The sequence below is a fragment of the Fundulus heteroclitus genome, chromosome 3 (genome assembly GCF_011125445.2).
Source record: "Fundulus heteroclitus isolate FHET01 chromosome 3, MU-UCD_Fhet_4.1, whole genome shotgun sequence".
Lineage (NCBI taxonomy): Eukaryota > Metazoa > Chordata > Actinopteri > Cyprinodontiformes > Fundulidae > Fundulus > Fundulus heteroclitus.
The window spans coordinates 35,018,019-35,031,338 of record NC_046363.1 but is presented as its reverse complement, the minus strand read 5'-3'; the positions used below and the strand labels follow the sequence as shown (position 1 = coordinate 35,031,338).

Below are 13,320 nucleotides of genomic sequence, written 5' to 3'. Positions count from 1 at the left end.
GTTTTGACTGGACCATCTAACACATGACACTGCTTTGTACCTAACCATTCCATTGTAGCTCCGGCTGCATCTTCAGGGCTGTGGTTCTGTTGGAAAGTGGACCCTTCGCCCCAGCCATAAGTCCTTTGCTGCCTCTAACAGGTTTGCTTCTGGATAGTCCTGTGTCTATCTCCTTCATCCCATCAGTTTTCATCAGCCTTCCTGTCCATGCTGAGGATGCATCATCCCCAAGGCATGATGCAGCCAGCACCATGCAGAATGCAATGCCACACATTGCATTCTGCATGTAGGCCAAGCCACGTGAAGAATGTGGCTTAGCCTACATGCCAAGCCACATAAAAAGGACAAGTTTCACTCACCAGAGTGTTTTGTTTTCCAAAACACAACATTTTCGCCACAAACTGCAAACAGGACTTCCAAGGTGACTAAGACGGTTAGTTGCAGTATAGGTAACATAAGTTGATGATAATAAACGCCCTCTATACTTTTCAGATGTTCATTAGCTAAATAAAATGACAGAACTATTTATCCTTTTCTACTCTGTTGCTCAATAAAATCCTAAAAAGTTTGTGATGAGACAAAATTATAAAGGGTTATTAAATGGTATCACAGCAACACAATGTGGCTGGTCTACACTGTCAAAGTGCGGCGTATTCACCATACTAATAAGAACTGAAACAGATTGAGTCAAAAGTAATTTGTTTTTATTTACAGTCATAATACAAAACCCACACAATAAAATGGGAAGACACCAGTCTAGTTTGTAAAAATGAGTGGGGGGCGGCCCAATTTTTATTATCATTATTTTTTGCATCCATTAAAATGACCAGTTTATGTTTTTATATCTTGGAAGCCATCTCAAACATTTCCAGACGATAAAACAGCTACCGGTGCTATAAAGCAATCAGCTGTTCTTAAAGCTGCCAGACCTCTATTTTCAACCTCTTTAAAAAAATAAATAAAAATAAAAAACCTGGAAAGCATAACTACTGTTGTTAAAGCAATTTCTAACAGAGCTGTTTATATGTGCATCATTTACTTAATTGGTGTCGCTTAACTCAATAAAACCATTCAAAAAATTTAACTTTAAAGCAATGTTGAGCAAGGAGGGACTATATCTTGAATTGGTTAAGGAAGGCAGTAGTATTTTAAAGATGTTAATACCATGTATGCATTACAACAGTCTGAATCTAAACATTTCTGCTATTAGTAACCTTTTATGTTGCAGTTGTGCTAGTGTCCAGTCCGCTTTGCTTGTACTTTGTAGACGTCCACTTAAATAGCAACAAAGTGTAAAAAGGATTGTATTTATACTATATTTGTTCTGAGAATACGGCAAACCATTTCAAACTTAATGCAAGAGAAAAAGTTCAAAGTAAAAAAAAAATAGGATATTGCTTTAAGCTGCTAATTCATGTTTTCAGCTTGTAATTGAAGAACGAACCGTTTGCTTGAGCCGCCGCCTAGTGGCGTTTAGGGGAAGTACAGGAAACCTTGGCTGACGAAATATTGGCTTAGACAGATTTTTTTAGTAAAATTTCATCCTATCAACACATTTTTAAAAAAGCTGTTTTGACAAAATAAAAAAAAGTCTCTGGGTGGCCTTTACTCCTCAGAGTAAGATTTCAATAAAACCACATTTCTCAACCCTTTTTTCAATAGTTTTATCAATATTTTTGAAAGAGTGAAAAAATGTTGGAACATGTAGAAAATACAACTTTACATCAAATCAAAGCCATTTAACACACAACTCCATCATTTTATCTATACAGCCTATCACTCAGTTCAGCACATAACCATCACTCTGTAACTCATGAGCTTTTCCGGGTATTCTGTTGTAAAAAAAAAAAACAAACTAAAGTTCTGTGTGGTGCAGTTTGCACTAGTTTTGTATAACACAACGAATAAAAACAGAAGTGAGGAGGTCCACCTCTGGCAGGTCACAGTCCCTGATGTTTCTGCTGGGAACCTGAGAGTCAGCGCTGTTAAAAAAACTGGTTAGATGAGAAGTGAAGGGGTGGGTTTCTTCCCCGGCCAAGCTTCCTTGGCGTACTTCTTTTTCCGTGGCTCGTTGAGGGTCTCTGGAAGGTAGGGGGCCGTGACTGGAGTGGGGTTGAGGGTGATCGGGGGCTGGGGAGCTTCCGGGGCCAAATCTACCTCTGGTGCCGGGTTGGGGAAGGGCAGAGGAAGCCCGCCCTGCATAGCGGCACCTCCTGAGGCTCCTGTTGGCTTGTTCTCGTGGCTGGTGGGGGGCAGGTCCCCGTACAGCCCTCCGCCTAAGCTGTAGGCGTGAATGCGCTTCGAAGCCAGGTCGTCCAGGCCCAGTGTGTTCTGGCTGTCAAATCTTCGCTTCTGCAAGAGGGATGACAGGACGGCAGCTTTACAGGCCGTACACAAGGCAATCTGTGCTATCTTAAAGCGTATTCTGCGAGGCTTAGTGGATCGGAAATGTACGGAGGAGAATTACCTTCATAGGAATGACGGCTGTCTGCACCATATTTCTAAAGCGTCCAACAGAGGGGTCTATATCTTCTGTAAGCATAAAAAATACAGACCATGGTTACATTTCATTGCAGAGAGCATCAGACTAACTTCTTTAACCTTTTATTGTGCAGGCTGACAGTAATTAAACAGAGATGTTACATTATTGTGTGCACTCAGAATCTAGCTGTCCGAGGCAATCTGTTAAAATTATTATTTCCAGAATAGATTTTTTTTTCTCGCTTTTTAACACAGTAGGCTGACAGGAAGCGGGGTTGAAGAAAGGGAGAGACATGGGGCAAAGGGCCGCGGGTCGGAGTCGAACCCGGGTCGACCGCGTCGAGGACAAAGGCGGGTCGGGCTACCCGCTGTGCCACCAACGCGCCCCAAAATTAATTATTTTGTGCTCTGGGTTTAAATTTAGGTGAGAAAGATTTCTCAAATAATGTTTTTGCTATTGCACTTTGCAGTCTGGAACTCTGTTAAGGACAAACTGCATAGAACCAAGAGAAATGTTGGCTGAAAGGGCCCATGTCACAGTAAATCAACTTCTTTGAGCTTTTAACTCTGTAGTGATGCCATTCCTTCATTAAAATCATACCCAAAGTGACCTTTTTGCTCAATTCATGCATATGTGAGTAATCCTTGTGATTTCTGCTCCCTAAGTAGCAACCCCTCCCTGTCCTGGAAAACAAGCAGCCTATGCAGAACGGTCACATAAAATGAAGGTCCGTCTGTTGGGTTTCTGCAACGTTCTCACCAAGTAAAAACATCTTCAGAACCAATCTCAGCCCAAAACGGCGATCTGCACCGGTTATTGCAACCTTAAGCTGCAGAAAATACGGGCCGAGTTGTTCCCTCTGCGGTAGAGGAGACCCATCCAGTATGGCAGCGACGCACGATATGCTCCAGCACGTAATGAGGCGCCTGTGCATATAATGTCTAAGGTAAAGACGCCCAACACGCAGCGATGTGAGGCAAAGCGCAATCATTTCTGCTGCAAGCGGAGACGAAGTGGCTCTTTTAGCACCTCTTCAGCAGCTGCTCCTTGTCAACACCGTGCTGCAGCGGCTCTACGGCGACCCCACATGGGGAGAAGTGGCGTCGCAATGAAGGCAGACGTCTTTTTTATGGGTTGGAAAAACAGCAGCAGAAAAAAAAACCTAATATTTCATAACAAATAAATACTCCGTAGTGCCAGAGGCAATATTTCATTATATATGCCTACAGTTGACTTTGGAAGGCTTATAAAAGCATGATCCAGAACCTTTAAGGTAAAAAAGAAATTTGTATATCCTTGATGATTGAAGAAAAACAGAAAGTTTCGACTATCGATCTGTAGATTGCTGGATTCACCTGGATTAATGATGGAGTCCTCTTCACTGAAAGTAACTCTGGAGTTCTTGCGTTTCCTCTTTGGCCTCTGAATTTCCAGGTTGCCTTCCTCGATTGTCAGGATGGAGATGCGCTTGTTGTGAGCAGTATTAAACTCTGTAAGGTTCTGGAAGATCAAATAAAAAGATTTAAAGTGACTATTATAACCATAAATTAAATTTTTTCTGCATCATAAATCACTGGTTTGGATAATAACATGAAGTATGATCAACCTCTGAGACAAAAGGAGATATACTTAGTAAATACGCCAATGGTGAATAAAAAAGAACTGAAACCACAATGACAATTACAACATATTTGACAAAACAAACTTTTGCAGATCAAATTAATAGCTGCTTGAAACATTACATAAGCCTGCTGGTGCTCAAGCTGCATTTTTTTTTACGGTTATCGTCATCATATATTTAACACTTGGGTTCAGCGACTTGGGAAACAGCCTTACAGGGACATCTCAGAATATTATAATATTGTAACAGTTCAATATTTTTTAATCAATTTTAGAAAATTAAATTCATCACAGGGTGAAAGCCTTCATTTCTTCTAATGTTGATAATCATGTCTTAAAGATAATGAAAAACCCTAAATGTGATGTTTCAGAAAATAAGAATATCAGGTTATCCGCAGCGGACCGACACCAGCATAGCTCCCCAAACCGTCGCTGATGACTGAAACCTCACACTGGACTTTAAGCAACGTTTCATCTGTGCCTGTCTGCTTTTCTTCCAGACTCTGGGACCTTGATTTTCATTTGAAATGCAGAATTTACTTTCATCTATAAACAGGACTTTGGACCCCTGAGAAACAGTCAAGTACTTTTTCTGTGTGCTTCAAGAGTGGATTTACACGACGGATGCGACACCTGTAGCCCGTGTGGAGATTCCATCTGTAGCAGATCAAGGCTGCAGTTATCCCTGTTGCTGGTGCTCCTTTTCCTATCACACTTTTTCCTTCCACTCAACTTTCTATGACTATGACTGGATACAGGACTCTGAACAAACAGCTCATTTAGCGATGACCTTTAGTGGCTTAATCTACTTGCGGCGAGTGTTAATGACCGTCTTCTGGGCGTCTGTCAAGTCCGCAGTCTTCCCTATGATTGTGTAGGCCATAATATGGGAATTATAAAACACCTATACATTAAAAGTATTGTTGGTGTATAAGATTCAAATTTTCTGAGACAAAGAATTTTGAGTTTTCATTATCTGCAAGCTAACATCAAAATGAAAAAGAATAAAGGCTTGAAATATTTCACTCTGTGTGTAATTAATCAAATTAGATTCACTTTCTGAAATGATTGGCAAAAAATAAAACCTTTTCACAATATTCACATCTTTTAGCTGTACCAGTAAACATTTCTGTGAAATGCAGATTAAGGAACAGAAATTAATGTACACATTTTAAAGAGTGCAATATTTTGCTGGTAAAAATCATGCATAGAAACCATAAAGTAAAAAAAAAAAAAGCAGTGTATGCAGTAAGGCAAAAAAAGAAAGAAACAAAAAAGCAAGATTGAAGAATTTAATCTAATCAGATATGAGACCAAAACTGAACAGAAGACAGTTAAATCATCACAACCCATTTTATACAACTAACCATGATAATATAATAATATTTATAATATCAATAATGTACCTCCAGCTCTGTCTCTTCCTCTGGAAGTCCAAGTAGTCCTTTGAGCTCCTCTTCATCCCCCGTCTTGTCTCCTGTGCCAGCGGTGCCTTGGGACTGGGGCTTCTCTCTAATAGTGTAGGTCCGTGTTGACGCCCCAAACGATATCGTAGAGTCTATGGGAACCTGCTGAGGCTTGTGGGGCTCGAGGCGAATGTGTCCAAGGAAAGTACCGTGTGCTGAAATAAAAAATGTCAAGTCTTATTAGAGGCTCTTGTAGTCAGTTCATTGACTAATCTGGAAGAATGTCAACCAACAGTTTGTCATATTTTAGGAGATTCATCAAGAAAGTCAACAGTTTCTAGCTTTGTTGGTTTTGACTGCTGGCAAGCTTGGGATGAAGCTAAAATAACCAGACCCTTCTCTGGTCAGTGAATGCACCAATCATTAAAGGCTCCCATGTTTCTGACTAAAAAAAACCCTCAAAGTTAGCAATTTCCTCAGGTCTCAGTGAAGTGTTTAAAAACGAAGTCGGCTTTATTTTTATTCCTTAGTTTTATTCAAGATGTCAAAAAAATTATACTAGCTCAAGATAACAGGAAAGTGGAAAAGGGCAGAGCAAAGGTACAGTATTATCCGATCTCTGTTGGTCTCAGAACATGTAAGATTAGGAAATGTAAATATTTTTCAGATTATAAGGCACACTTAAAATCTTTAAATTTTCTTAAAAACTGATGCCGTTCCTTATATATGATTACCGTTGTGCTTACTGACTGATTTTATGTGGTACAATGTGGTCAAAAATCTGTTAAAATGTCTAAGTATGACTTTGGTTAGCAACGAAGCCGCTCCGCTCAATGGATATTCAAAGCATCACGGTACACTGTGTCACTACCTGATTAGACCCCTGAGCTGTCTACAAGACTGCCTGACTGTAATGCCCAAACAATTTAAATTAGAGCTGCACAGTGAAATCGGATGGTGAACAGAATAGGCCAATTTTACTCTTCACCAGGGGCACAGGGAATACATCCCTCTTTGGTGTGAAGGTGGCTGCGCTGGAAAGAAAACTGAGATATTTTCAACATCATAGAGGTCAGGGCTTTACAATATTAGAAAACCCTGTGATGACATCTTTGTTGGTGAAATATTCAGAACCATGCCCTCTAGTTAAAGGGGCCTAGTCACATATTTCAACCATAAAAAAACAAAAAAAAAACATATATCCATCTTTAATAAAACAATATCTGCCAAGCGTTCATTCTGATGGTGTTTACTTAGAAAACTGACTCCGATTGCTCCTCCTCATTTACTCATTTCAAATATGTGCAATATGGTACGTCCGTCACGTGGTCTTGTTATGGTAAATACATACAAAAAGCACTTGGTTTACTAACAAATAGAGCAAAAAATAAAGCGTAAAACACAGAAACAAAATATCGGACAGCTCCTCTGTCCTCAGCTCTGAGAGGAGAATAGAGGAGAGTTGAAAGGTAAATTGATCCCAGTGCAAATAGGTGGACCATGAATCTTTCTCTCTGCTTTTACGCACCAGCCTGAAAGTGAGAAGCGCTACGTGCTGCAATCAAAAGCCAGAGAGAAGATGGAATCACACAAGCAACCTTCTGGATGACTATTTAAGCTATGGACACTGAAATAATAATGTAGAAGACAGCAAATACTTCCTCAACTCTTTACCTTGTCTAGAATGTATTTATGTATACATTTGTCTGCGACCTTTTCCAATTCTTCTAAAAAGTTTATTATTAACAGTATTTTCTGTAAATTAAAAAAAAAATCCTCTACTGTATTCTTTGTATATTTCTCCACTTTTTATTGACGATTATTCAATATTTTTTCCTGTTATTTACAGTTTGTATCCTCAATAAAAATACCTTTTTTCACGGTGGACCGCTAACGGCGGTGGGGTGGGGTGTTTGGTGCTTCTCTGGATGCATTTAGGCTAATTTTAATGAACATTAATGGTCTAATGTCAGTGTAATCTTGAAAATTTTCAGCATAACGGCGCTTTACGCTGAAATGCGCTGCTGAGAAACCTGTATAAATGTTAAAGAAATGTTAAAGTGCTCATGTCCTCCCTCCACTGCTAAGACGGTGGATCAGCCAATCGGCTCTCTCTGTTTTGATCATCTTCACTGTTTAAGACACTCTAAAAGTCCTTCTCACTCCTAACATTTTTCACTTTAGCGCTTTGTGAATACCTTTTATCTTACAAAAAGGTAAAATTCAGAGGAAGACCTTATAATTCACAAAATTCTAAGATTTTACCTAGAATGACCTCACTATGAGCTACTTTTAGTCCTAGGATTCCTTGTGAATATGGACACAGAATCTTGTGATGACAACAACACTTGTGTTAAATCCACATTTTCCTTCCCTGTTTAAAATGTTCTCTGCTTCTGGTAAGGAAACTCTGTGCAAGCATGACCGCTGATCATTCAGGTCGCACTTAAAAGCTGGACTTCAAGAGGCAACAGAAAGCTGAACCTATCACAGCTAGGGCTGAACGATTTTGGAAAATAATCTAATTGCGATTTTTATCTTAATATTGCAATTTAATGCAATTATTTGTTTTCAGTTTAATTTATCATGTCTTTTTAAACATATTTGGGCCGTACGATTTTGGCAAAAATCTATACTGCGATATATTTCAACCATAATTGCGCTTTAGACTTAGACAAACTTTATTCTCATTTTGTATGCAGAGAGTGCGTACAGAACAAAATTTCGTTTGTATACAGCTTGAGAATTTCAGTGAATTTCAGTGGATTTCGGAATAAAGTAACTTTTCTTTAATTTTGACTTTTCTCTGCATTAACCACAACCAACAAAAATGGCCTGTAGGTAAAGATGTTTGTAAACAAGGACTATTTAAAACAAGTAATTTAACAGTTTTTATTAATCTGAATATTATCATTCAAAAGAATAGCTTGTTGAATTGGACATCAGTCCTTGTGAAACCAACAAACAAGTCTATGTATTAATCAGTTCCATCGTACTTAATGCTATGGTGAGAATCCTGAAAGTTTCTGGTAAAACAGTATGATTATAAAAACTCTAAAACAAATAATACATTTAGATTATCTCACTGCTGCAACTCTCTTCCCTTCCATGTGGAGCCAAACCCACTTTAAACATATTAACAACAGCAAAAGGACGTGTCTGATCCATTAATTGTTACATGACCTCAGCGATTTGAAAATTGCGTTCTTTAAAATTGTGATTATATTGAAATTGCGATTAATTGTTCAGCCCTAATCACAGCCATGTTTCTCTGTTTCATCCTTCAAATTTTGCCAGTCATTGATAGGGCAGCGTGTGTTAGAAGATATAGCGAGTCTTTTGGAAATCTTACATTAAGGTAACATTACACCACATAAAGCAGTCGATAAGGCCATGACATAGCAAATGTGTATTCACAGAATCAAATGTTGTGAATACTCATTCTGTCTTTTTAAATTATATTATCAAATAACTGAGATTCAGTTCAACTGGTACAGTTTGCTAGAGGCTTCTGTGTGTTTGATCCAGATAAATAATTAATGATCGTTCACAACAGAGAGGCTAGGGTTGTAAGGCACGCATAAATGATTTAACAATTCAATTCAGCATTCAACACTAAATCTGAACTTTTTCGTCTGCAATGTAAATTCGACAGAACTATCATTATTGTTATTATAAAGTATGTGTCAAAATCTGCTTATGCTATGCATGTTATTTTTCAGGTGTGCATACAAGTAAGCAGAAACAGTCTGTGGGCAATAATCTGATTTGCCAGAACCGTGTGAATTTAACTGTATTCGTAACTTTCTGGGACATAAGGAGAGAAAGCTTTGAAATATTGAGACAATTTTGTTAAAGTTCAATTTTCAATGTATCCATGATCCAGACACTACACAGTGTTATTTTACTGTTATTTATAGCTCTTAAAGAGAAATCTGAATCAGGTACAATCAGTATCAGCAGGTTTGAACTGAACAAAATAGGTGATCACCTCATCTCTAAGAAAAATAAACAACGAGACTATAAAAAAGCAGATTAGGACAAAATGTTTAGAATGCATTACAATATTCTTCTCTTTTTAGAACAATTTCACAACATATTAAATGCTTTAAATATAATATGAAATCTGTAAATCTAGTGTTATGAACCAAAATAATTATTTGGATGTTTAACCTCACAAGACCCAATAATTGTAGTCTAAACAGGCTTTTTGACGCCTAAAAATTATCCGTGTCTCTACAGACATTCTCCTGACAGATCTGTAATCAAACATATATATTTGAAGGGGAACTTTTTTTTCAGGTGTCTAAAAGGCTTCGTTTGGACCAAAATGATTAGGTTTTAAGAGGATACGGTTGATTAATCAGCTGCAACATTATAATTTATTTCTTGACCTCAAGAACAATCATTTTGGATCAATGGTAGTTTTTCTTTTTCTTCTGTGCAATTTACATTCTAGCCACACCGATAACAGAACAACGGAAATCAAGCAGCAAAGTGTGATTGTGGGTGCCGTCTTACTGCTGTTTAGGTCTATGAGGAAGACCCTTTTTAGGTGTTTGTGGTAGATTAGCGCCGAATGAACCCGAGAGCAGGACTGGTGGTCAATGGTGAAGTCACACCAGTCGGGGTTCCTCCCGAACAGGTAAAACTTCTTCTCATCTATGATCAGTTTCTACAAGGAGAGAGAAAAAAAAAAACCTGTGTCAATAACTCCCTGACACCACATCTAAAAATCAGCCAAGCATGATGCATCTGTGCCTCTGAGTTATAACTCTTCAGCGTTGCTTCCACTGAAGGGCTTAAATCTCATGGTTCATGTTGCTCTCGCACCGTTTGAAGCCGAGCAGCCACAGAGTGACCCCCACATTTGGGACACAGCAGACTGTCAGGCTAGTATCTGGTGCATTTTATTTTTTTTGTCCTCTCACAACTGCATGCATTAAAACAACCACTCCGTCGTTATAGAAAAATCTTTAAAGTTTCAGTCACCTCTATCAATTTGTCCCCCTTCATCACGTCCAGATGCAGCCCTGTGGGTGGTTTTCCTGCCCTACAAGCAAAAGGTTAGAGAGGATTTATTCAGTGTAAAAGATACAAAAATAAATAAAAACACAAAAGTCCAGTGCAGGAGCAAATCTGTCACGAAAATACCAACTGCTTAATTTATCTCCTATGTTTTTATGTTAGGAAACCGCGTTCAGCTAATTCAGCACATGCTGCATTGCTCTTTTTTTTTTGGCTAATTCATTTCCAACATCATTGACGGGTTAGCCTGCTAGCTAGGCTCAAAGCTAATGTTAGCTGCAGAAAAGGCGAGCTTTTATCTGTGATAAAAGTTTCATATACGCGCCGAAGTTCGTTGTTCTGCTTGTCTGCAACTAGCAATGTCTCACGAACAGCCCGCTACAACTTTGGCGTGTGCGTTTGTCTCACCATGATGGACAATCAAAAGGAGGAGGACCGTCTTTGCTTGTTTTACTCGCCATCTTCCCTCAGCGCATTAAAAGCCGAGATGCATCTTGGGAGGAATTTGCCGCTGCATTCTGGGAATTGTAGTTTCTAGTTCTGCCCAAGAGGCGCGTCTGGGGTAAAAATGTGGATGCCGCTTTACGTAAAATTGGGATTTATCCAAGCCCAACGAAGGCACGTAAAATAAAGATATGAGGGTCACAAAGGAAATATTTGAAAAATAGTGTAAACATTTTAATTTCACCGTGTAGTAAAGCTGTAGACCTTTGATAAATGTAAAAAAATACAAATACAGTGGAGGACAATAATATCAAATAATCAGTGCAATATTATTCACACCCCATTTAAGTTTTTCAGATTTCAATTTATACATTACAAACTTGAAATGTGTTTTTATTAAGATATAGAACTACTCAAGCACTATTGAAGTGCGAGGAAAATTATTAGATCAGGTTGGCAACCGATTAGATTACAATTCCTAAATTTTCGAAAAGTTTTTGGCTAAAAATCAAAATCTGAAAAGTGTGATATGTATGTTTGTTTTTCTTTTTTTTTGTATTTTTTTACACTCTACCTGGTACCTTGTTGAAATCTTTCACTATATTTACAGAGGTCTTTTGTAATTTGCCTTTAAAAGGTTTGCATATCTAGAAATTGCAATGTTAGGCCATTCTTCACAAAGGAATTCAAGCTTAATCAGACTGAATGGAGAACATCTGTGAAAATTAGTTTTCAAGTTTCGTCCAAGGTTCCTAATTGGACTTTGGCTGAGACTTGAGTGGTCCATTCTAACCCAATATGCTTTGATGGGAAAAGAATAGATAAAAGTATTTTTCATTGTCCCTCATTGGGGAAATTACAGTGTACCAGCAACAAAGTAACAGACAAATGAAAGCCTGGATTCACACAAAGATAAAAAACAATAATAAATAATAATAATCAGTGTAATTTTAAACTGTACAGTAAGGGCAAATTTACAATAAACAATTCCCAATTATACGTTTAGGGTTTTTGTCCGTCTTTGAACCTCGGCCCCAGTTTAGCGGCCTTTAAAATGTTTTCTTTATAGGTAAGATAAGATAAGTTTCTTTATTGTCCCATAATAGAGAAATGTGGGGCTTTTACAATCGGAGTTATACACTAAATCATTAATGAAAAAACAGCTACTCTAATGCAAAGTTAGTTCTTCAGCAACAGAGAATGAACTTATCATAAAGGCTAAAATAATAGTAAAAGAAAAAAAAAACAGAATAAGTATTGCACAATTATTGATAATATAATATAGCATGTTCAGGTTAAAAATAAATATTCAAGTTAAACAGAGGGAAGACAGCTGCTGATTTACACAAGAAAAAACATGTGCAATGTGCATTATTATTCTGCAACATCCAGAGTGGAAAACAATGTGTGCAAACGGACATCAGCATATGAGAGACAGTGAAAATGACTTAAGATCAGATCAGAACCCATGCAGCCATTAGCATCTTCTAAACACTTATTGAGTTTGTTGTGAGCAGCAGAGATTATAAAGTCTAACAGCAGCTGGGATGAATTGCCGGTTGAAGATTTAAGACGTCTGCCACTGAAAGAGGTCTCCAGCTCTGCAACACCTCCATGAATGGGGTGGGAGACACTGTCCATCAATTATGTTATTTTTCTTAGAATCCTTTGTCTCCTCCTACCTGCATTGGGTACAGGGGGCATCTCAGGACAGAACTGGCCCTCCTAATGAGCTCATCCGACCGCTTCCTCTGAGCTACAGATACGCTGATCACTCTGTGGTGATGTCCCCACAGAGTCCACAATGTAGAGCGTGAAGAAGAAGGGTGCCAGCACAGTTCCATGCGGTGCTCCTGTGTTGCAGACCAACCTATCAGAAACACACACCCTCTTTCTCACATATCGTGGTCGACCAGTGAGATAATCTAGTATCCACTGGGACAGGTGGTGGTTCACTACTACCAGTTTGTCCTTCAGGAGACGTTGTTGGATCGAGTCGAAAGCACTGGAGAAATCAAAGAACATGATCCTCATGGTGCTCCCAGGATTCTCCAAGTGGGCAAGAGCTCGGTCTTATTATCCTGTATCTAGATCCATTCATCTTCCCATCAACTCTGATCAGCTTTCCTGTACCTGCTGGGGAGAAAAAGCACTCCCACAGCCTGACGCTGCCACCAACATGTTTCACCGAAGGGACAGTGTGTCCAAGGAGATGGTAAGTATATCTTTAAGAGCGCATTACTTGCAGGCCAAAAAGTTACATTTTAGTCCCATCTGACCAGAGCATCTTCTTCCATATTTTCACTGTGTCCTCACATTATTTGTGGCATACTTCAGACA

The 13,320-nt window shown here is 38.7% G+C and overlaps 1 protein-coding gene and 1 non-coding gene across 2 annotated transcripts; both read right to left on the bottom strand.

Moving 5' to 3' along the window:
* Positions 1-682: 682 nt before the first annotated feature.
* ppp1r8b (protein phosphatase 1, regulatory subunit 8b) lies at positions 683-11,065 on the bottom strand. The gene is made up of 7 exons (XM_012878764.3): positions 10,945-11,065; positions 10,501-10,561; positions 10,030-10,183; positions 5,509-5,723; positions 3,838-3,982; positions 2,468-2,532; positions 683-2,352 (listed from the first exon to the last, which is right to left on the bottom strand). Exons 1-7 carry the CDS (start codon positions 10,995-10,997, stop codon positions 1,999-2,001), a joined length of 1,047 nt encoding a protein of 348 aa, XP_012734218.1. The 5' UTR covers positions 10,998-11,065; the 3' UTR covers positions 683-1,998.
* On the bottom strand, positions 10,262-10,417 carry LOC118562786. Its single transcript, XR_004930801.1, has one exon.
* Positions 11,066-13,320: the final 2,255 nt, after the last annotated feature.